General features: G+C 41.1%; 4 protein-coding genes across 13 annotated transcripts; 2 read left to right on the forward strand and 2 right to left on the reverse strand.

Moving 5' to 3' along the window:
- Window positions 1–3,505: 3,505 nt before the first annotated feature.
- LOC115768219 (protein obstructor-E) lies at window positions 3,506–5,678 on the reverse strand. 2 transcript variants are annotated; one of them, XM_030712743.1, is made up of 4 exons: window positions 5,494–5,678; window positions 4,537–4,734; window positions 4,257–4,460; window positions 3,506–4,176 (listed from the first exon to the last, which is right to left on the reverse strand). In XM_030712743.1, exons 1-4 carry the CDS (start codon window positions 5,543–5,545, stop codon window positions 3,920–3,922), a joined length of 711 nt encoding a protein of 236 aa, XP_030568603.1. In that variant the 5' UTR covers window positions 5,546–5,678; the 3' UTR covers window positions 3,506–3,919. The 2 variants fall into 2 exon arrangements, with proteins under 2 accessions (XP_030568603.1, XP_030568602.1); XM_030712742.1 differs by having other exon boundaries at window positions 4,537–4,737; window positions 5,494–5,677.
- A 2,944-nt stretch (window positions 5,679–8,622) lies between these two features.
- Window positions 8,623–16,767, forward strand: LOC115768217 (cytoplasmic dynein 1 intermediate chain-like). Of its 8 annotated transcripts, XM_030712741.1 has the most exons (10): window positions 8,623–8,721; window positions 9,180–9,480; window positions 9,549–9,695; window positions 9,858–9,985; window positions 10,378–10,410; window positions 10,782–10,802; window positions 12,377–12,424; window positions 14,536–14,712; window positions 15,141–16,063; window positions 16,134–16,767. In XM_030712741.1, exons 2-10 carry the CDS (start codon window positions 9,326–9,328, stop codon window positions 16,485–16,487), a joined length of 1,986 nt encoding a protein of 661 aa, XP_030568601.1. In that variant the 5' UTR covers window positions 8,623–8,721; window positions 9,180–9,325; the 3' UTR covers window positions 16,488–16,767. The 8 variants fall into 8 exon arrangements, with proteins under 8 accessions (XP_030568601.1, XP_030568594.1, XP_030568596.1 ...); XM_030712734.1 differs by lacking the exon at window positions 10,378–10,410 and having other exon boundaries at window positions 9,855–9,985; window positions 14,557–14,712; XM_030712736.1 differs by lacking the exon at window positions 10,378–10,410 and having other exon boundaries at window positions 9,855–9,985; window positions 14,560–14,712.
- An 859-nt stretch (window positions 16,768–17,626) lies between these two features.
- LOC115768221 (annexin B10) lies at window positions 17,627–20,237 on the forward strand. Of its 2 annotated transcripts, XM_030712746.1 has the most exons (5): window positions 17,627–17,773; window positions 17,848–18,559; window positions 18,621–18,802; window positions 18,931–18,933; window positions 19,918–20,237. In XM_030712746.1, exons 1-5 carry the CDS (start codon window positions 17,762–17,764, stop codon window positions 19,972–19,974), a joined length of 966 nt encoding a protein of 321 aa, XP_030568606.1. In that variant the 5' UTR covers window positions 17,627–17,761; the 3' UTR covers window positions 19,975–20,237. The 2 variants fall into 2 exon arrangements, with proteins under 2 accessions (XP_030568606.1, XP_030568607.1); XM_030712747.1 differs by lacking the exon at window positions 18,931–18,933.
- Window positions 20,238–20,276: 39 nt separating this feature from the next.
- On the reverse strand, window positions 20,277–22,730 carry LOC115768223 (TIP41-like protein). The gene is made up of 5 exons (XM_030712749.1): window positions 22,562–22,730; window positions 22,144–22,481; window positions 21,854–22,073; window positions 20,448–20,606; window positions 20,277–20,380 (listed from the first exon to the last, which is right to left on the reverse strand). Exons 1-5 carry the CDS (start codon window positions 22,571–22,573, stop codon window positions 20,291–20,293), a joined length of 819 nt encoding a protein of 272 aa, XP_030568609.1. The 5' UTR covers window positions 22,574–22,730; the 3' UTR covers window positions 20,277–20,290.
- Window positions 22,731–22,769: the final 39 nt, after the last annotated feature.

Genomic DNA, 22,769 nt, shown 5'->3' on the forward strand with positions numbered 1-22,769 from the left:
CAGCCAGGCGTTTGGCACTGGCCAAAAAAAGGGGTCGACAGGGGCAGAGGCTAGACGGGCGCATAAGTACATGTGCGCAGACACTTAAGCCAAGGCATGCGCGCATGCATGTATGCGTGCGTGCCTGTGTGTGTGTGTGTGTATGTGTCACAGTGAACGCGCGAGCAAGCGCGCGCGCGCGCGCAACTATTGAACGAGCGTTTTTGGTACAAATACAAAATGCAAAACGTGATTTGGGCATTTGTTGTTGTTGTTGTTGTTGTTGTTGTTGTTGCTGCTGGCAACATGTGTGATTGAAAGTAAAAGGCAAAGCTCGCGCAGGCCCGTAAGCTTCATTCATGATTGCATTCGGCTCGCCGCGGGCGCGTTTGCTTTGTGTGTATGTGTGTGTGTGTGTGTGTGTGTGCGCGCTTTCGTTCGTCTTGCCGATAACCGTTACATTGTTAACTATTGCAACACTTTTGCCGTTGTTGCTGTTGTCTGCAGGCAGACAGCGGCGATTACGCAACCAGCTTAGCCCGAAAGCTGTCGCCGCCTGCAGCGCGCTGCACTTTTTCAGCAGCCGAGCATTACAGTTTTGCCATCGTGTTTGCGCTGCACAACACTCTGTCATACGTATAACACTTTCGACTGTCAACTAACTGTCTGCGGCTCTATGCAAGTGGGCGGCATTTTCAAAGGCTTTCCCTCTTTAATGTTTCTGGACTTTTGAAAAAAAAAAATATATATATATATATATATATATATATTTTGTATATTTCCGTCAGAAATTGGAACATTTGCAAACGTTTCCTGGCAGCATAGTGTTATTTTGTCCAGAAATGTTGTCAATTTAAATACCCTGTATTAAGCCAGAAAACATTTTTAAGCTTCAATATTCATTTCTTAAGAAAAAATAGAAACTTTTTTTTATTATTTCTGTCAGAAAACATTTTCAAGCTATTAAAATTAACTTATTTATTGCATTTTTTTTATTTAAAAACAAAAAAAAAATACATATTTTGTAATATTATTGCCAGAAATTGGAACATTCTCAGCGGGATAAAGATCCCGGCAGTATACCGTGATTTTATCTAGAAATTTCGTCAATTTGAACACCCTGTATTTAACAAAAACATATTTAAATGCTTTCTAGCTATAATTCTTGCCTTTTTTTTAGGAAAAACTTAAATTATAATTGCCAGAAATAAGAATATCCTTCAGCAGTATCAGAATTTCGGCAATTCCGTTTCCAATTTTATGTAGAATTTTGAATTTGTAGTTCCTGTATTCCTTGAAAAGAAGCGTAGCCTTTTCCGTTTTATGGAAATTTTCAAATTTATGAAAAAATGGACATTTTTTTTAAGAAGAAGAAAATAGAATTTTAAAAACTGGAACATTTTCTGAGACGGCAAATTTTTAAAGTAATTTATTAAGACGTCGCATACAATTTTTTTTTAATATGAAAATGCATTAAGAATCGTAAAAATGTTATTTTTACAGTTTCTGCGTTTTGTTCAACAACATTTGGGGCACTCGTAATATTAAACAATATATCTTAAATAACAGTTGGGAAAGAGTATCCGGACTTCGGCGCATCAGTGTTGACTTTGCTTAACCCGTTGCTTATTGGTCGAATGCAATTAACGGGCATTGTGTTTGGTTGACAATGGGTTAATGATGCTGGTGGGTGGCGGAAGGGAGCGGTGGGCGGGGGGAGTGGGGGGGGGGGGGGGGGGCTGTTGCATTTCATAATAGGATGCGAATAAGATAAACGACAAATCGATTTGCCCTCGATTTGGAAGACTAAACATAAATCTTTCGCATTCGCAAGATAAACACAATTGGCATCAATTCAAGTCTTGTTATTTAATCGAATGAGTTTGCAAATGGAAATGAATGCTGTCGTTTGTTTGAGTCGTGTGAATGTATTCGTTTGCAAGTTGCGATCATCGGAACAGTCCATCGCAAACAAATCAAGTAAAGTATAGAGGGTACAAAAGTTAAAAGACAGAAATATGATAGAACACAGTCAAGGAATAAAGCTAAAACTTGAAGAAAGAAAGGCAAGGCTTGAGGAAGCAAATAGTTGAAAGATCTTGCAAAAAAAGAACCAAGGATTAAAATGAAATTTTAGCTTGATAAGGGAAATAAGTTAAAAGATAATCCTAAGTCAAGGAATAAAGCTAAACTCTAGCTTGAAGCAGAAATGAGTTAAAGTATCTTAAAGGAAACAAGGATTAAAGTAACAAGGATTAAAGTAACATTCAATATAGGAAATAAGTTTTAAGAGAATAAAACCGTGCAGGAATAAAAGTAAACTCTAGTTAGGAAAATTTTTAAAAGACTAAGAGTAAAACTCGATCTTCCACACAAGAAATAAGTTGAAATATAATCCTCAATAAAACTAAAACTCTGGCTTGAAAAGGAAACAACTTAAAAGATTTTGATCTGAAAAATAATAATATACCAGGGCGTACTGCACTCAAAGTTCAGTTAAGTCGAAGGAAAAACCTGTTTATAAGAAAAAAAAAACCTAGCAAAAAAAAACTCGCTCTTAAGGGGAAAGATCATTAAAGATAAAACTAATTTATGAAAAACCGGTTATATGAGAATTATTTCTTTAATGAACAGCTACGATAAGTTCAAGAGAACAAGAGAACAGATCTATAAGGTTTGTTTGCGAAATACTTGAACTTTCGTACGATTTTTCAAAGGTGTGGAAGGAGGGACTTTAATAAGTTATAAAATACCATATATCAGGGAATAAATCATGGAAAAACTTTGATGGAATTGTCGGGAAATAACATTTACAAAAATTCGGAGACATTTTTCATTAGCAAGAAGTGTAAGAAACAAGAAGTATTCATGATAAAAAATTGTTATCAGAAAAGAAATGCTAAGTATATATAAGGCATTATATACAAGAAAAGTTTAGTAAGAAAAAATTTAAGGTGAAATATAGTAGAAAGAAGCCCAAAGTCAAAGATGATAAAAAGAAAAAGAAACAGAATAAATGTAGATTATAAAAAGGAAGAATAGTATGTATTTTAGAAATAGTTCAAATAGTTGGGAAAGTCGAAAAATAGAAAAGATAGCGTATCAGATAGTTTATCGCAAACAGTTTTTTTATTTTTTTTTTTTTCGATTTTGTATATTAATAAAAATATGGAAAAAGAAGAGGAAATATATACACAACGTTTTATAGAATAGTTAAGAGCACAGATAGACACAGATAGAGTAAAGTATAGGAAATAAGAGTGAGAGAGAGAAAGAGAGAGAGAGAGAGAGAGAGAGAGAGGGAGAGAGAGAGAGTGATAGAAAGAGTAGAGTAAAGAGTTGCAAATCAGATAGTTCAGAGTCAGAGTTTAAAGAAGTCAGTTACTCGTCAGAACAAAGTAGCGAGTAGCGAGTAGCAAGTAACGAGTAGCGCGGAACGAGTAGCAAGAAACGAGTAGCAAGTAACGAGTAGCTCGTAACGAGTAGCTCGTAACGAATAGCTCGCAACGAGTAGCTCGTTACGAGTAGCTCGTAACGATAAGCTCGCAACGAGTAGCTCGTAACGAGTAGCAAGTAACGAGTAGCGCGTAACGAGTAGCAAGTAACGAGTAGCGCAGAACGAGATGTTTTGAAATTGAAGTGCTACTCAAAGGCGCTATAGGAATAAGCTAGAAACTACTATGTTTAAGTGACTACAACGCGCGTCCAGCCAGTGCCCGGAGGCGCCGGCTCCAGCTCCGTAAGTCCTTCGGTCTGTCCAAGTGTAACTGTGCGTGTGTGTGTGTGTGTGTGTGTGTGTGTGTGGGTGTATTTTGGGTATCTGCAGTAGACGCGCGCAGGGATGGGTGGCAGTGCGTGTTTGTTTGTTTTGCTTTGTTTTTTTTTTTGTTGTTGTTGATATATTTTTTATCGGCGGGTGGCACGCGGCTTAACGTCTGGCTTAATCCTTCTTGTCATCGGTATCCTTGTACCAGTCCTCGCAGCCGGGCACATTCTCGGGCGCATCGCACATCTCGGTCAGATCGTTGTAGACCTCGCCCAGCTGGCAGCCCAAGTCCCTCGGATCCTCGCCGTTCAGGCAAACATAGAACTTCTGGCAGTCAGTGGGATGCGGATACTTGGGATGTGTGACCACCTGGCCGCGCGCATCAGTCTTCGGCTGATCCTTGGGGCAGGCAAAGCCGCTCTCCGATTTCTCTGCACGAACGAGACCAGAAGATAGCGAGCCAATTGGTTAGGATTACATTCCCCTAGATATCGTTAGGTTAGCTACTCACTCTCTGGATCGCCGCAGCCCTCACGCTTGGCGGTGTCCGGCCAGACACAGGTGCCGGAATACTCATCGAAATGCAGGCCGACGGTGCACTTCATCTCCAGCGCATCGCCCTCAATGCAATTGTAGAAAATGTTGCAAACGCTCGCCTCCGGATGGGCAAAGAAGCCGTTCTTCCTTGGACAGTACTTGGTGGACTTGGGCTCCTCTGTGGAATTAGGTATTCAAAATCGAAATCGGGGTCATGTCAGTCCGGTTCAAGGATTGGTTGGCGCAAAACTTACGCAGCTCTGTGCGATCCTCGCAGTCCACGTTGAAGGGCTGATCGCATTTGTTGATCTTGCGATTGAGCGGATCAAAGACCAGGCCGTCCGGGCACAGTTTCGCCTTGGGCACGCCCTCATCGCAGACATAATATTTGTCGCATTGCACCTCGTCCGCGAACTGGCCATTCGGCTTGGGGCACTCGAACTCAGCTGCGCCTGCTAACCAGAGAGAGAGAGAGAGAGAGAGAGAGAGAGAGAGAGGGAGAGAGAGAGAGAGCAGTTCATTAAACTTGTTGTGCTTTCACCGGCATCGTTGAGTTTCCTGCTTTTGGAAAATTGTAACAAAAAACGTAGCAAAGATCGATTTATCGATCCAGCCGCATTTGGGGGTTTTCTTTTTCCTGTTTCTGGCAGCCGCAGACGTTACATAATCGCTTGGCTTTGGCAATTCAGTCCCAGTTTCAGTTACAGTTAAAACAGTTTTCAGTTCCAGTTCCAGGCCCGGGCGTCCGGTTTTTCCGAACGACGCCCAGGCCCAGCGGCAGCCGGTTTATCGATTACCCGTTTTTAGCTACTTCTTCATCATGCTCTTGTTGTTGTTGCAAATGCAAATAACGTGACATTTGAGCGATGCTTAAATGTCAGACAGGGTCGACCCATGGCATATAAAATCGTCGCCATTTTGACAGCAGCGCGATAAATCATGCAAAATGCATGCCTGCATGCGAATAGTACCGTTAAAATTCTAAGCAAGCTGCGCAGCGTGCACAGAGCATGTGTGAGAGAGAGAGAGCGAGAGCGAGAGAGAGCTTTTCAACGAAGCCTGCACCAAACGGACACACAGACAGCTACCAATACATGTGCGCAGCCAATGCCAAAGTGATTAGCACAAAGTTGCCAAATCGGCTACGATTTTTGTTTCTCCTTTTTCTTATTCGTATTTTTTTTTAATAAATTAATGCATATTTCACTCACTTGTCGCTGCCACACAGAGCGTCACAGCAATGGCACATAAAAATAATTTCATTTTTGTTTTTTTTTTTGTTGTTAAACTAAATTTATAAAAAAAAATATATGTATGTGTGTCACAACTGGGTGTGACAAAATCCTTTTGGTTAGCAGAAGAGAAAAAAAAATATGATGTATCTTTTAGCGGCCAACTAAATCGCGACTTAAGCGTGCGATGGTTAAACTTAAACTAACAACGGAACGCCAAAGAGGCGCACTTTTCAAGACTTTTTCACCGGCAACGGCAACGCTCGGCGCTGGCAGCGCCGTCGACGCCAGACGCTGGCGACGCTTGGGCGCACGCGCAGGCGGACGCAGAGCGCAGATGCTAAAGCTAACCTGGGGGATGGCTGACGGCGACGACGGCAGCGGCGGCGGCAGCGAAGAAAGGCAAGGCAAAGCTGTAATGAAGCAAGTAAATACATGCACATGTATGCATGTATGTATGTACATACATATGTAAGCTGTATGCCTGTGTGTGTGCGTGTGTGTTCAATTTGTATGTGCCTCGGGAGTCCAAAGAAAAAATCAGTAACAAAAACAAAATTCATATGCGCCAACGATTTAACAATTTACAGCAATAAAAAGTCCAAAATAACCAAAAAAAAAAAAAAAAAGTAAAACGAAAAGCAGACGCAAAGATAACAATAAACGCAAAATGAGCGTTAAATTAACGACAAGCCACAAAGCCTTTCAAATAACAGCAACAGCTTGTGTGTGTGTGTGTGTGTGGGTCTCGGCACGTTCAAGTGGCATCACTTGCAAATGCACTTTTGAAAACGTCATCAGCCTTTCGCTGGCGTGGCCAGACTTTTCAGCTGCCAGGTGGCCAGACCTTGGGCCAGGATGCGCCTGGAAAATCACAATCACAAGCTGGAACTGTGTCAACCAATACAAATTGTCAGCATATCAAATATACATAATATAAACATATATATGTACATACATATGTAAATGAGACTATGCTAAATATGACGCACACGCAATGCTACGAGAGAAAAACACAAAAACCCGTTGTCCTTGGGCTGCCGGCAAAACAGCACGAGTATGTTAAAAAAAAATAAAATTAAATTAAAAACAGGCTGACAAACCTAAAAAGCAGTTAGCAACTAGTTAAAGTTAATTTAAAGAAAAAAAAAATAAAAAAAAAACTTTTACTCTCGTTCGGCGCACAATAAATGCCAGCGCAGCGCAGGTCCGGCAACTTCGAGCAGCTTCTGAGAAACAACAACAGCAACAACAACAGCAACAACAACAACAACAACAACAACAACAACAACAACAACAGCCGCAACGATCTGGCCAAGCAATTTAATAATATTAGCAATTAATGTGCAAATTATGCGCGTATCGAATTGCAGATATCATTAAATAGCGTTTCCCTAATACAACGCATGTGCATGTGTGCATGTGTGCATGCGTGCATGTGTGCATGCGTGCATGTGTGCATGCGTGCATGTGTGCATGCGTACATGTGTGCATGTTGTGTATGCAAACAGCTCGCGCAATTAGCGAAAACTGTGAGGAACAAAAAATGATATAAAAACCGCTTCACAGTTTGGCAACACCGCATCAAGTTTTTTTTTTTTTTTTTTTTTTTTTTTTTTTGTTGTAAACACTGGCAGATGCGCTGATTTATCATTAACAGCTTCGCTGCCTGGAGCCAGACGAAAGATTTTGTAATTCAAGGTTTTTGGTTTTCTTTTTTAATCATTTGGACTGCAATCAAAATTAGCCAAAAGAAAAAGCTCCGGCAATCGATGCGAGCTGCCAACATTATTTCGGAAATCCAAAATATAAAATAAATGAGTAAAAAAAGAATGCTCTAGTCGAGCTAGTGCGACTAGCAGCTACCCTGTAAAGCCCAGCAGCTGCCCACACCAGATGAAATCTGCTCCAAAATCGATCTTTTCCGTTTTCAATACTCTGGTGTTTTAAAATATAGCTCCAAAATGCGTGAAATATTCTGGGTGCGATCTATCTATATGTGTATCTATAAATTCGAAATACATCTCATTCAGCTTATCGATTGCAATCGATTGCTTTTGCTATCGATAAATGGAAATTAACAATTGCCTGTTACATACATGCGCACAAAACCAATATGGCCCATTTAAAGCATTTCTCAATGAGTACAGGGTATTAACAAAGAAAAAAAAAGAGCTGCTGTGAGGGGCGATTCACACAATCAGTTAATATTATTGGCATTACGAAATCGATGCATATGCAATTTATAGGCCATCAAGTTGCGCGCTCGACTTTTAAAATCGAGATGCTCCAACCCAAATAACAGCTAAAAGAAGAAGACTAAAGCAAGACTTTTTATATATGTACATGCATATTAATATCTGTGTATTAATATAACATTTGTAAGGCAGGGCTCGCAGTCAAAAGTGAACGAACCACCAACTGTGTCAGTGTCATTGTGTGCGTGTGTGCATGTGTGTGTATGTGTGTATGTGTGTGGGTGCCACAATATACATGGCAAGTCTCTCTCTCATGGCATTTGGTGCCAGGTCAGGCAAACAATTAACGGGTAATTACGGAAAAGGCCGCTTAATATGCCAATTGCACACAGCCCACAATTTACCGTTATGCTGCGCTGCATGAGAGTCGCACAAAATGACAATGAATTCAACAAGTTCTCGTTAGCTTTCTATTTCCATTTGTCCATTTTGCTGCTGACGGGTTCTTATGATTTCACTTGACAGCCAAATGCGTAGTGCATTAATTAATGTTACCCAGAAATCAGCGTGCTTAAACGTGTTTTTTGTTTTGTTATTGTTTTTTGCTCAATCGCTCAACAAATAAAATATATTTAATTGACTATTTTCAAACTTGGCGCAGTCGCAGGCGTTGCCAGATAGATGCAGTCGGGCTTAAAGTTCAGTGCTGTCACGCTGACAATTGCAATTTGATTTGATTTAATTGCAAGACACTTTCAAATTTGGCGCCCAAAGCCAGCGAGCTATGCTACATCGATAAAATACGATATCAAGTGCAGTGCTGTATACTTACAGTCACTTAACATTTGCAGTATTTTGTGGTATATCGATTATTTGGTCAATTTCATTTGTTGCCTACGGTCACACTGGCGCTGTTCACAAAACATTGCAATCGCATTTTCAATTGGAATAAAATGATGATTTAATTGCAATCTGTGCATATTCAATTAGTACGAGAACAACATTAAAGGTGCGCTATAAAAATGTATTGAGTTTTGAGTGTTGTGCGGTGCCTGACTGTTCATTGCGGTGAAGCCTACAAATTTGTGCACACGAGCAAAAAGTGGAAAACGACGTCACAGCGACAGCGACAGCGCTGCCAGCAGCTATTGCTGCTGCTGCTGCGCCGCCGTCATCAAATCTTGTGGTTGCCCCATTTGACTATTGATTTTTTGTATTGTGTGCTGAAAGTTTTGTCGGCTGCATGAATTGTGCATTTATCCAGTGAAAATAACATCATTTGCATACACACGCACGCACACACACACACACACGGACAGTTGTGTGGCTTTCTTAACTTTTGGCCAGTTATTGTTGTTGGTTGTTGTGAAGGTGACATCATCAAGCAGCTGCGCTGACCAATATTGGTTACAATTAGTTATGGCCAAAACTGATTCATTGTTCTATTGTTGTTCTTCATTTCTGCAGCTAGCGTAGCGAAAGCTGCTTTCGAACTGCACTTGTAGTTGTAGTTGTTGTTGTTGTTGTTGTAGCCCGAACTAAGCAACACATCCGCCTTACGTGCCCGAACTGCATCAGTTGAAACAAATAGCGAGCGTTGCCACACCTCAAAAATGGATCGCAAGGCTGAGCTGGAGCGCAAGAAGGCCAAATTGGCAGCACTGCGCGAGGAGAAGGATCGACGTCGCCGCGAAAAGGAGATTAAAGACATGGAAGAGGCAGCCGGACGCATTGGCACCGGCACCGGCATTGACAAGGATCAGCGCAAGTGAGTCTCCAAAAACATAATAAATGCCTGATCAGCTAATCAGCCTAATATTGTGTGCGCCTTTGCAGAGATTTGGATGAAATGCTGTCCTCGCTGGGCTTTGCGCCCGTCTCTGAGGTGCTCTCCTCGCTGTCTTCGGCCAATTCGCTGACATCCGATAATTCCAATACACAAACGCCAGATGTTAGCTTGCAGGCCAACGTCAACGGACAGGGGTATATAAAAATGATGCAAAATTATTATAGAGGGCCGAGCAATAGTTAAACAAACTTTGCATTTTGTTGCGGCTTTGCTCAGCCTGAAAATGTCCATTTGTAACATTGCATATTTCGATGCCAACTGAAACTTGGTTTGTTTTTCTTTTTGACAAACAGCAGCGCCGGCAAGAAACAGCCACTGAATCTGAGCGTTTACAACGTGCAGGCCACAAACATTCCACCAAAGGAGACACTCGTCTATACGAAACAAACACAGACCACCAGCACCGGCGGACACGAGCGTGATGGTGCGTATGCGCTCTAAGACCTACATGCATATATATATATTGATTGATATATTCATATATAGTGGCCAATGCTAGCTAGTGTATAACCCATAACCGAATCATGCATACACTCTAAACACTTTCCATAGTTTCTTCTCTTATTCTTTTCAAATTGTTCTTTGTGCTCCTTTCAAATTGCCTAATTTATTAACTGTCTTCTGTGCTGCTAGATATTTCTGCCCAATGCTAATTCCCAGAATCCCAGCGTCTAACCCAATATTGATTTGCCACATTTGAGTTGTTGTGTGTTGTGCTTTTAAATGAAATTTGAACAAATTATAGAGCAAGCATTTAACATAAGTGAAATTAAATAACAAATACAGTTCTTTCTTGCCACTCATCGCCTCTGTCAGGATATATGGAGGACTGGTGGCGTCCACGTAAAGGTATTATATATAGTTTTAAGCAGACAGCTATCAAATTTAGACAACAGCACACAATTCATTATGGTAACCAATTAAAGCTCTCTCTCTCTCTCTCACTATAAATATAATATGCTATAGCTATATATATATATTTGATCTATATTTTTCACATGTTCATCGTTTCATTGATTTTGACTTTCATTCTTCATAGTTGATTGTTTTGTTTCATATTGTTATTATTATGTTTATTAATTGTTGCATTCGCTGCTTTCGAATACAACGTATTTTGTTTGTATTTAGGCATTTGTTTGAGCGCATTTAATAATTTGTCTATTTACTTTTTCTTCCCACTTTTTTATCTGTTCTTGGTACGCACGCAAAAAATGCTGCAGCTCATGCTACGGATTATTATGGTGAGTAGTTGTTGACTTTTTGTATCTAACTACTTCAAATATTCACGCCCGCGAATCCAAGTAGAAACTATCGTATACTCTCTCTCTCTCCCCCCTTTCTCTCTATATGTATATATATATATTTGCCTTTCCGCTGTCTCCCATTCAGTCTGACTATGCCTCCCCTCTCTCGCTATTCCTCTCTCTTATATCACTCTGTCCTGCTCGCTCGCTGTATGTAGTTAGTCGCTACCTATTAGCTCTCGTTACCTATTACTCGCTACCTTTAAGCTCTCGTTACCTATTACTCGCTACCTTTTAGCTCTCGTTACTTGTTACTCGCTACCTCTTAGCACTCGTTACATATAATTCGTTAGTCTTGTGCGTATGTAGTTTCTATCTATAGTGCTTGAAAAAAAAACCTATTACTCGCATATATATATATATTTTAGAAATTGCTTTTTACGGCCTTTCGGTACAATATTTCCCATATTTAATTTATTGAATTTGCAATTAATTGAGATTTATGTTACCAAATGTAGCGTCTAGACGGCATAATCTGACATTCAGTTTGTATCAGCATTATAGTATATTTTTATATATATATATTTTGTTTTCAAAAATATATATATTTCAACAAACTCCACCCAATTTATAAGTTTTTTTTTTTAATTATTCCATTAAGTAGTTGACTTTTTTTTAAGTTATTTTTTAAAATTATAATCGTTTTCATAAGAACCAAACGTGAAACAAAATTACCAAGAGCTCGCATTTTATTTTTGCGTATAACCGTATAACAGTTTCCATTGCAACTGTTATACACTAGTCGTATTCATTTATTTGACGAGTTTAGCCTTGTTTTATCTACCAATTTTTTTGTTTTTAGCATAAAACTTATATATCGTAATATTCATAATATGTCTAGCCAACTTTTCCTAACGCAAGTATCGAGTATATATATTCATATATATTTATATATATATATATCTATCGATTAGAAACTTAAGTCTTGAACAAAATGTAAGCCAGACACACACACACACACACACACACTCACACACACGCACACGCATACAACACGAATGCATGTAAAAGCACTGAGAAATATCATGTACTATATAATATACTATACACATATATCTATATATATATAGATATATATATATGAATCTAGTAATTATCAGTTATAAACTTAACATTGTACTATAATTTATAATTGTCGCCGCTTTCGTTCGACAAATGTGCTAATTATTTCTTGTTTTTTTTATTTTTTTTCTCGAAAAGCCATAATTTATGTTCTATCTATATATATAAAAAAGACGTTAAACATATACATATAATCGATGGCTTTTAACGTTTCGTACATCATATGTTATTTGCCTTTTGTTCATGAAGAAAACTGCATACCCGATCAATTTCAAGGGGGGCGGTACGTTGAGGCCAAGTTTTTTTTTTTTTTTTTGTCGGGTCTTGATTTCTTTTGTTAAAACGAAAAAATTATAGAAGAAGAAAAAAGTGCAAGACAAACTAAAATCAACCCAAAAACTAAAATTGTGTATATGTACAATATATTTATTTCTTTATATTTCTTCAAGATGAATACAATCTTAATCCGGGTTTAGAGTGGGAGGATGAATTCACAGGTAGGTACACCCAAACATAGAGGCGTTTCGCAAACAGTGACGGGAAATCGACATGAAGCAAAATAGGAACGTACAAATTCTAACTACAACGCGTTCAATAATAATAACAATCATATACCTAAAGCTAATTCAAAACTAAACTTGAAGATATATGAGTTATATACATATATGTACCTATAATCCATGAACATGAACTTCGCGCTGGCTGACACACACTAGAAACACACACACACACACACAGACATACATATACACAATCTACCTCGCTCTCACCCTCTCTCTCTCTCTCTCTCTCTCTCTCTCTCTCTCTCTCTGGCTCCTTGTGTCTAATAAATTACCGTTACACGCTGTACAGTCAACAAAATCCACGCCATTTTGCCTGCCTGCCTGCATAATCTCTAGCATCATATCAAAAATTTAATCAAAACTCCAGCAAATCTTGAATTTTGTGCATTTTGTGTGTACCTAACCTCAATTTCAATAATCATTTCATCGATCTATTGCCTATATATATACATATTTTCAACTGCGTGCGACTAACGTTTGTTTCATCCAAAATTGCTAACATAAAATACCCGAAGTCTTAGTCAATTCTTTAGTAACAGATTGTCTCGCTCTTTGGTCTGCCCCTCTCTGCCCTATATCTCCCTCTCTCTCCCTCTCTCTCTCTTGTGCTCTCATGCTCGGCGCAGTCAATCACATACACACACACACACACACCCACTTCAAGCTCTCTTTATCTGTGCCCCTGTCTGTCACTCTCGCCCTCCCTCTCTCTGTCTCTGTCTCTGTCTCGCTCACTCTCTCAACAAGCACAGCAAGCGAAGCGCGTCGTAGGCGGCTCTCTTTAATGTACCGTTAACTACTGTGTTAACTGTTAACCCACGGCACCAGATACCAAAAGCGACCTCTGTTGGCTGTTTATGTTAAATGTTACAAAGATAAAACCAAAACGAAAAAAACAATAAATCTACAAAAAAAAGTAATTATATATATATGTAATATATACCTAGCATAAATACATAATTTTAAGCGCAAAAATTTATAAACTGGGTGGAGAACAAAAAAAATGATAAAAAAAAAAAAAAACAACTGAACAAATGTTAATTGATACACGAATTAGTGAAGCAAGAAAGTGTTGTTAATAGAGTTTAAACCAATTACGTAATACATAATAATATTACTTGAAATATGCCTCTTATCTCTCTCCCTCTCTCCCTCTCTCTCTCTCTCTCTCTCTCTCTCTCTCTCTATTTCTCTATATCTATTATGCTGCTACACTACATACATGCATATATATATATATATATATATACACACACACACATGCATACATATTAACGGCGTATGAGATAATAGGAAATTGTAAATTCTTTAATTTTAAATATATATATTTTAATTTCTTTTTCTTTTTTTTTTTAATTGGCTTTGTGTATTAAGTTGTATGGTGTAAAGCGTAAAGCACACTAACAGCATCTAGTGCATATATTGACACGCACACACACACACGCACGTACACACACACACACACACACCATGTACTTAATGAACTTCTTGTGTTTTATATTTATACAAATCTGCGACTTATGAATAAAACACAAGTGCAAACGCGCGTGTGTATGTGTGTCTCTCTCTCTCTCTCTCTCTCGCTCTCGCTCTCTCCCTTACCGTCCCTCTCTAACTGTATCGCTCCCACCCGTTCTCTTTCATACACTCCCACACACAGCTGTGTCGAGTCCAATTAGCACATGAAGTTATTCCAATTGTGCGTTCTCTCTTACCGTTAATCGCCCCTCTACTCCGCTCTTTTCCAACACTGCTAATCTCATCAACTTCTCACAAGCTACACACTCTCTCTCTCACACACACATACACACACACACACAAGAAGCTAAAGCCAAGAAGAGAAATAACGCAAATTTTGCAAGAATGACAGAGACAACATGCTAAAAAGAAACGTCACGTTCAACCGTTAAAGCGCCCGTTAAAAGCAAGTTGCAGCTAAACCAAAAGAAAAGAAAAGAAAAGAAAAAGAAAAAAAATAGTAGAATTGTTCCTGTTCTGTCGATTGTCATGTTCCTTTAGCTGTGTTAGTTTTATACCTTAAACAGTGCTTGCATTTGATGCCCAAGGAGACGACGAAGAGAGCTCGCTGCCACATCTGGATCATGGCTTTAGTTCCAAGCTGCCGCCTGGCTATCTCACCCACGGACTGCCGACAGTCAAGGATGTGGCCCCAGCCATAACACCGCTCGAACAGAAGAAGGAGCAGGAGGAGAAGAAGGAGGGTGAGTTCAAAGCTCATCTCTAGCTAGAGATGTGCACGTGCTAAGTTTTCAGCACGAGACGATATCTTAATGAATATCTATCACGTGACACGAAGTTTTGAGCTAAAAAGTTGTGATCGCATCACGCTCACGAGCAGCATTCAGTTCACAGCTAGAGATGTGCACGTGAGCACGCACGAGCACGAAATGCTCGTAGTAGTATTAAGCACGACTCACGCACTCAACTCTAGCTCATCTAGAGTTGTGCACAAAGATTCACGCACACATCTCTACGCGTGACACGCAAAAGTTATGAAATATCGTTGAATTTTCGTGCCATGATCACGTGTCACGCACACGAGTCACACGCGAATCCATTTAGAGATGGGCGCGTGACACGCAAACGTATTGAAATATCGTGTAATTCATAAATCGTTCACGATTTGCAGTCAAGGAACTGTCGGAGGAGCAAAAGCAAATGATCATATTATCGGAGGACTTTCAGAGATTCGTATTGCGTGCCGGACGCGTCATTGAGCGCGCCCTCTCCGAGAACGTGGACATCTATACGGATTACATTGGATGCGGCGACAACGAGGAGGCGAACGATGAGCGCTCCCACGCGCGCCTATCGCTGAATCGTGTCTTCTATGATGAGCGCTGGTCAAAGAATCGCTGCATCACCAGCATGGATTGGTCAACGCATTTTCCGGAACTGGTTGTCGCCTCCTATCACAGCAACGACGAGAGCCCCAATGAGCCGGACGGCGTTGTGATGGTCTGGAATACAAAATTCAAGAAGCAAACGCCCGAGGATGTCTTCCACTGTCAGAGCGCCGTGATGTCCACATGCTTTGCCAAATTCAATCCCAATTTAATACTAGGCGGCACATACTCTGGCCAGATTGTGCTCTGGGATAATCGTGTCCAGAAACGCACACCCATACAGCGTACACCCCTGAGCGCCGCGGCGCACACACATCCCGTCTATTGCCTGCAAATGGTGGGCACACAGAATGCCCATAATGTTATCTCGATATCGTCGGACGGTAAGCTGTGCTCCTGGTCGCTGGACATGCTATCGCAGCCGCAGGATACGCTCGAGCTGCAGCAGCGCCAATCGAAGGCGATCGCCATCACATGCATGGCCTTTCCGGCCAATGAGATCAACAGCCTGGTCATGGGCAGCGAGGATGGCTATGTCTATTCGGCCTCGCGGCACGGCCTGCGTTCGGGCGTCAATGAGGTATTCGAACGGCATTTGGGTCCCATAACGGGCATCTCAACGCATTATAATCAATCGTCGCCGGACTTTGGTCATCTGTTCCTAACCTCATCGATCGATTGGACAATTAAGCTGTGGTCCCTCAAGGTGAGCGTTCCGTGTGCGCCTACATATGACTCCCAACGATTCTTTACATTCGTTTGCCATTCGTTTGCAGGACACGAAACCCTTGTATTCGTTTGAGGATAACTCCGACTATGTCATGGATGTCGCCTGGTCGCCCGTTCATCCCGCTCTGTTTGCTGCTGTCGATGGTAGCGGTCGCCTTGATTTATGGAACCTCAATCAGGATACCGAAGTACCGACAGCATCAATTGTTGTCGATGGTGCGCCAGCGCTGAATCGCGTCTCCTGGACACCATCTGGCCTCCATGTGACCATCGGCGATGAGTCCGGCAAGCTCTATGTCTACGATGTCGCTGAGCATCTGGCGCTGCCGTCGCGCGATGAATGGTCCCGTTTCAATGCTACCCTCAATGAGCTCAAGATGAATCAGAACGACGAGGTCTAATCCCAACGTTTACAGAACACGCTTTCGTCTAAACAAAAATCTTTGGTGTGCATTGCCAAGGGATAGGGGGGGGAGCTGGGCGTATATTTATCTATATGTATATCTATGCATATTTATATTTATAAATGTGCTCCAATTTTCTATTGATTGTGTTAAGAGCTTGGCTTTAATTTTGTACGCGTTGTAATTCAACTCGTTTTCTTTATTTTGCGCTTTCCACCCATAATCCACCCATTTTCCGCAATGCGGCCAAGCAAAGAGCTTAAAAGCTTTTTGGTTTATTAACCCCCCCCCCCCCCCCCCCCCCCTCTGCCCTACCATTCGCATCGTATTCAAGTAAAGTTCATCAAATGAAGTTACACTGAGAAAAACAAAAACCAAAATATATATGTATGCGATATATGCTTTAAACAATTTTGGTTTAAATGCGAAATGTTCTCTTCAAGGTCTCTCCCCCTAAGCGTACATCATTGGTATTTGTAATTTATTTGATATATACATATATATTCATATTCTTAATATGTTTAGAACTGATGTCTCATTTCTTTCGGTATTGATTGATTTTGCCTCCACGAGCTGTGTATAAAATGAGAAAATGGCAAACAAACTTATTTGAGCAAAGATTTATATAATATGCAACAATAACAAAATGATACATATATATACACATACACATATACATATATAACGCGATATTTACACACGCGTGCATGAAGCGAACAAGTTGAGAATCAGAAGAATGACAAACTGTAATTGAATTGTAGTATATTAATAACTCACGCAAGCGACAACAACAATAAAACGAGATTAAATAAAGATAATATATATATGCATATATGTATGTGTGTGTGTATGTGTGTGCGCTATCTATTTATATCTAGCTAATCATTTGTGTGTATCCAATGATTCATGCAACTGGCATGCGTATTGCATTGCCATTTGGGCCGAAGCCGTAGTTAAGGCGAAATTAAAAGCTTCGTCATAAAAGCTCACGACGTCGGCAGCGGCAGCGACAGCAGCAGCAGCAGCAACGACAGCGACGTTGCCTGTGTGCAGTCAGTAGCGAACGGCGGGTGGAGTACAACGTATAAGAAAACTGAACGAAACATTTGCAATTGCAGCAGCAGCAACAACAACAACAACAACAACAACAAGCACAGCTGCACCGAGAAAACTGAACGAGCCAGTGTGAAATAGTTTGCCAAAAAGAACAAACAACGTTTTAAACTAAACACAACTAACCAAAAAACAAAGAGCAAAAAGCAAAACGAGAAATGGATTATAAGGTTAGTACTTCGTATGCAAATTGAATCGTTAGTTTTTGGGGCTAAAGCAAATTGCGCTGACTCATCGCGTACAGGCCGTGCCGTGCGTTGTGCCGCGCAGCCCCTTCGATGCGGCCAGCGATAGCCAGGAGCTGCGCGCCGCAATGCGTGGCCTCGGCACCGATGAGGAGCAAATAATCGAGGTGCTCACCTCACGTAGCAATGCCCAGCGCCAGTTAATTAGCGCCGCCTACGCTGCTGAATTCGATAGAGATTTGATCGAAGATCTGAAGGGTGAGCTGGGCGGCAAGTTTGAGGATGTGATTGTGGCGCTGATGATGCCGCCCGTGGACTATCTGTGCCAGCAGCTGCACAACGCCATGGCTGGCCTGGGCACCGAGGAGTCAACACTTGTCGAAATCCTGTGCACCAAATCCAACGAGGAGATGCAGCAGATTGTGGTCAACTATGAGGAGAAATATGGACGACCGCTGGCCGAGCAAATGTGCAGCGAAACGTCCGGTTTCTTTCGACGTTTGCTTACGCTGATTGTGACCGGCGTGCGGGATTCAATGAATACGCCCGTCGATGCGGCACAGGCCAAAGATCAGGCGGCACAACTATATGCCGCCGGCGAGGCTAAATTGGGCACCGACGAGGAGGTCTTCAATCGCATCATGGCCCATGCCAGCTTCCCCCAGCTGCGACTGATCTTCGATGAATACAAGCAACTCTCCGGCCAGACCATCGAGCAGGCCATCAAGCACGAGATGGCCGACGAGCTGCACGACGCCATGATGGCCATAGGTACATGCACATCCATATCCATATTCCATTGACCCCCATTGATCAGTTGCCATGCCCACAGTTGAGTGCGTGCAGTCGCCGGCGGCATTCTTTGCGAATCGCCTGCACAAGGCCATGGATGGCGCCGGCACCGATGATGCAACGCTTATACGCATCATTGTCAGCCGCTCGGAGATCGATCTGGAGACAATTAAGCAGGAGTTCGAGCGCATCTATAATCGCACGCTGCTCAGCGCCATTGTGGTAAGTGCTCAAACCAAATTTTTTGAACACATTTTAATCCAATTCCAACTTTTGCTTTATGTAATTCCCACACTACTTCTTCTTCTTGTTATTGTTGTTCTTGTTGTTGTTGTTGTCTTTGGTGCTAGGACGTAAGTATTGCCCCATCCAAATAGGGTATCTGCTAACCAAAATTCCAGCTAACCTGGGCAATTCCAGAGCCACATCAAAGAAAAGCTGCAGAAAAAACAACGAAAATTTAACAAGGCTTGATTTTTTTTATTGGCAGCCAGTTGACAAACATCCTCCGAAAGGTGCTCCGATCCGATCCGATCCGATCTGAACGATCCGAGCCGAACAATCCGATCCGAACCGATCCGACCGATCCGAACGATCCGATCCGATCCGAGCCGAACGATCCGGCCGATCCTATCCGATCCGAACGATCCGATCCGATCCGTTTCCGCCGTAGCAGAAAGAATCATTGGCAAGTTTTAAGGGCTGCAATCAAGGGAATAGCTTGCATAGAAATAGTATGCAGGATCGAGTTTATATATATATATATATATGCTCTATGGAGTCGTCGGCATCGTCTTCTTCTTCTTCAATAGAGTAGCCAATTTCATGGCAGGAGTAGCAAAACAACAAATCGCTCGAGTTTCTTAATACAATTTATTTGTGTATATGTATATATATATATATATAATCTTAAAGAGCGCAGCTAAAAGTTACAAATTGCTTTCATTTTTCAATTAAGGCCTTAAATATTATACGTTAGGTGACACACATTACGTAACATGATTTATGCTTAATTTATGCGAACTTTGATTCAACCAACTTCTTTTTTTTTAACTAGGTTTGTGGGGGGAGGGTGGGGGGGGATAAGCAACAAATTCATGATTGAGAATTTGCTTGCGAACACTGTTTGTGCGAGAAAACGTTACAAAGTGTGTTGGAAAGCGTTCAAAGATCGCTGCTCAGATAGATTTTCTTTGTTGTGTTTGGTTCTTGCTGCATGTTTGCCCGTACGGAAATGCCCGTATACGGTCCACACATATTTCAACTGTTCTCATTACTTATTCCTTTTTTTTGTTTTCTTGCTTTGTTTTTTTCCTGTTTGTTTTTTCTGTTTGCAGTCGGAAACGTCGGGCGACTACAAGCACGCTCTGGCCGCGCTGCTGGGCGGCGCTTAGGCAAAACCTGGCCAAAAGCAAATCAACAATACGAAATTATCTTAGATGCTCTTTAGCCAATTATAGTATTTACGGTGTCCTTTGCGCAGGACGCTCGCTTTTAATGTTTGTGGCAATAAATAACACACGCTAAACACTTAAACCAATTGCTACATCAAATTTATCAACTTAAACGTTTAACAATGAATTTGCTTTCAATACACTGGCTGACAAGGATCCGTTTTGGATGGTTAATACTACTACAAAAATGGTGAAAAAAAAAATAGACGACGCAGTGAAATGAAAGAAGCTAAATGGAAGCCCTAAAAACTCGCAACTATTTAAAGTACAACTTGTGCAGCTCCTTGGTCTTTACGGGTAGAAAATTTTGCATTTCATCGGGATTCGTCCAAAAGCTAGTCGAAGTCTGCAAGCAAGAGCATTAGAAAACTGTGTGTGTGTAGCTGTGTGTTTGTGTGTGTGTGTAGCTGTACCTGTAGCTCCGAGCAGGGCGCCTCGCGATGTATGTACTCCCTGAGTATGTAATCATTCTCGATCTCCCAATGGAAGCGCGTGTCGTGCATCCGGATGAGCACATCGTCGATGCGCAAAAAGTGACGCAGCAGCACAAAGAAACCGGAGGGCATAACGCGCTACAAATAAAAACAACAAAATATATCAAATGTATCGTAAGTAAGACAGTTAGCAACAAACTATTCTCATTAAGATAACTAATCTAGCATAAGCCTTCCTTCAAAAACTAACAGAGTATCAGATCTTAGATTGAGTTTTCCTCTAACTTCTAAACAATATACCTATCTGATCTTCACAAGAGTTTGAGCAACTCTTACGTTATAAAAAGGGCCCAATATATCCCAAGAAACAAAACTATTTTCCAAAGAACTGGAACGATTGTTCCTATAGCAGCTATATGCTATGCTAGGCTAGAGGGTATATCTCATGCCAAATCGATCTAAAGGCCAAACCATGCACAAAGAGCCAAATCTTGTGAAAATCTGATGAGATTCGACCGAGACATGTGCATATATACAAAATATGTACATATATACATATACTTCTAACTACACTTCTATCAAGTGCTCTCCTACTCGATTCTCAAGAATTTAGGTGAGCTGTACATATATTGTAGGTATGTATATATATGTGTATGTTTATGTATGTATATACGTGGGAAACACGTCTCGAATGATTTTTAAAGACGGATCTATGACAAATATGTTAGTTTAAGGCCGCTCGGATGGTAAGCAAGGGAAACTAGTTAATGCCGAGTAAGCTTAAGATATCTTGAAAAACAAAAAAGTTGTCCATACAACAACTTGATTATCGACCGATCGTTCCTATGGCGACTATATGATATAGTAGTCCGATGTTTAAAGCATAAATGCAGAGTTTGGTCAAGAACAAACAAAAAAGTTGTTCATATAAGAATCTACTTTTCGACCGATCGTTCCTATGGCAACTATATGATATAGTGAGAGACTAGTTTGCATAGAAACAGACAGACGGACATGGCTTTATCGACTCGGCTGTTGATACTGATCAAGAATATCAATACTTTGTTGGGTCGGAGATGTCTCCTTCTATGCATTACACAAGGGTATAAAAAGTTGTTTATACAAGAACTTAATCATTAACCGATCGCTTCGAATGCAGCTAGATAATAGATTGATCTGAAGCAGTAGACTTCGGCTTAGGTGCTGCCTGCAACAAAAAAGAGCTTGATCAAAGAATCTTCAATGAATACAGAGAACGTGAATTGCATGGAAATGAACAGACGAGCAAGCAGGCAGGCAGGCAGACAGATGGAACTCGTTATATCGATTATGCAAATGTATCTGGCCGGGTTTGGGGCCGGGGTCTGGGGTCTGGGGCTACTCACAATGCGAACGCTCATCACGGAAATGCCATGATCATGCAGCTCATCCTCATAGAGTGTGAGATCATGATAGAATAGAATATTTTCGCGCTGCATTAGCTTCATTTTGTTGAGCGTCTGGTCCGTCAATTCGGAGCGAAACTTATCATTTAATGTGCCCTGATATGTTGTCGTAAATGTCCAGTCAAATGGCTTGTATTTCTGCTCCATATTCTGCTCGGCGCTGCAATCATATTAATATTCTTATAAATCACAAGCTTGGCTAGTGTAATTACGATTATATTCGGGTTTACCGCGTCTCGCGCCACTCCTGAGCGCAGGCCACCTCCAAGGCGGCCTGTTTGCCATTGGCAACCAGAGCCAGCGCATCCATGGGCTTAAATTCCATAATGGCGCCATCTTTGTGCTGGAGCACCAGTTTGTTTTTGTGGAACACCATGTCCGGCAGATGTGGCAGCTCCAGTGAATGTTGATAGTTGCAGAGATCACAGCGATTGGCGTCGTCCTTGTCGCAGCACTTGTCGCTGCCCAAATGGCACATGCTCTTCAGTATGTGCGACTTCTCGTAGCTGATGGACCAGTCATTGAAGCGTATGGACTCGTAGTCCACCGGCAAACGGAGCACTCCGCACTGCAGTTGATAAGAATAGAAATATATATGTATTATATATATCGGTGTTTCTGTCTGTCTGTCTGTCACGCGTTTCTTACTTCATTTGCCATTGCTATTGCGGTGGTATTGCTGAGAATTGTATCACTAAAATAATGCTCATATATAAAACGCGAATAATGCGGCAGTGTGTTGTGTAAATCTGTATCGATTTTTTGAAATCCCTTGCGAATCTTGTCATCGATATATTTTTGATATTATGCTAAATTTCAAAGTGAACACGATTGGCAATGCTCAAGTTCCAATTCT

This window comes from Drosophila novamexicana, unplaced genomic scaffold (assembly GCF_003285875.2).
Source record: "Drosophila novamexicana strain 15010-1031.04,08,12 unplaced genomic scaffold, DnovRS2.1 tig00001711-arrow-arrow-pilon, whole genome shotgun sequence".
Taxonomy (NCBI): domain Eukaryota; kingdom Metazoa; phylum Arthropoda; class Insecta; order Diptera; family Drosophilidae; genus Drosophila; species Drosophila novamexicana.

What these genes read in the sequence shown, in the direction of transcription:
- LOC115768219 (XM_030712742.1), bottom strand. Translation starts at nt 5,545, where the DNA reads ATGAAATTATTTTTATGTGCCATTGCTGTGACGCTCTGTGTGGCAGCG. An exon ending in CGAGGATCGCACAGAGCTGC is followed by an intron (nt 4,461 to 4,536) that starts GTAAGTTTTGCG and finishes CTAATTCCACAG; the next exon opens with AGGAGCCCAAGTCCACCAAG. An exon ending in GGGCTGCGGCGATCCAGAGA is followed by an intron (nt 4,177 to 4,256) that starts GTGAGTAGCTAA and finishes TCGTTCGTGCAG; the next exon opens with AGAAATCGGAGAGCGGCTTT.
- LOC115768217 (XM_030712741.1), top strand. Translation starts at nt 9,326, where the DNA reads ATGGATCGCAAGGCTGAGCTGGAGCGCAAGAAGGCCAAATTGGCAGCA. An exon ending in ATTGACAAGGATCAGCGCAA is followed by an intron (nt 9,481 to 9,548) that starts GTGAGTCTCCAA and finishes GCGCCTTTGCAG; the next exon opens with AGATTTGGATGAAATGCTGT. An exon ending in TTAAGCTGTGGTCCCTCAAG is followed by an intron (nt 16,064 to 16,133) that starts GTGAGCGTTCCG and finishes ATTCGTTTGCAG; the next exon opens with GACACGAAACCCTTGTATTC.
- LOC115768221 (XM_030712746.1), top strand. An exon ending in CGACGCCATGATGGCCATAG is followed by an intron (nt 18,560 to 18,620) that starts GTACATGCACAT and finishes CCATGCCCACAG; the next exon opens with TTGAGTGCGTGCAGTCGCCG.
- LOC115768223 (XM_030712749.1), bottom strand. An exon ending in CAGGAGTGGCGCGAGACGCG is followed by an intron (nt 22,074 to 22,143) that starts GTAAACCCGAAT and finishes ATATGATTGCAG; the next exon opens with CGCCGAGCAGAATATGGAGC. An exon ending in CCGTGATGAGCGTTCGCATT is followed by an intron (nt 20,607 to 21,853) that starts GTGAGTAGCCCC and finishes TTTTATTTGTAG; the next exon opens with CGCGTTATGCCCTCCGGTTT.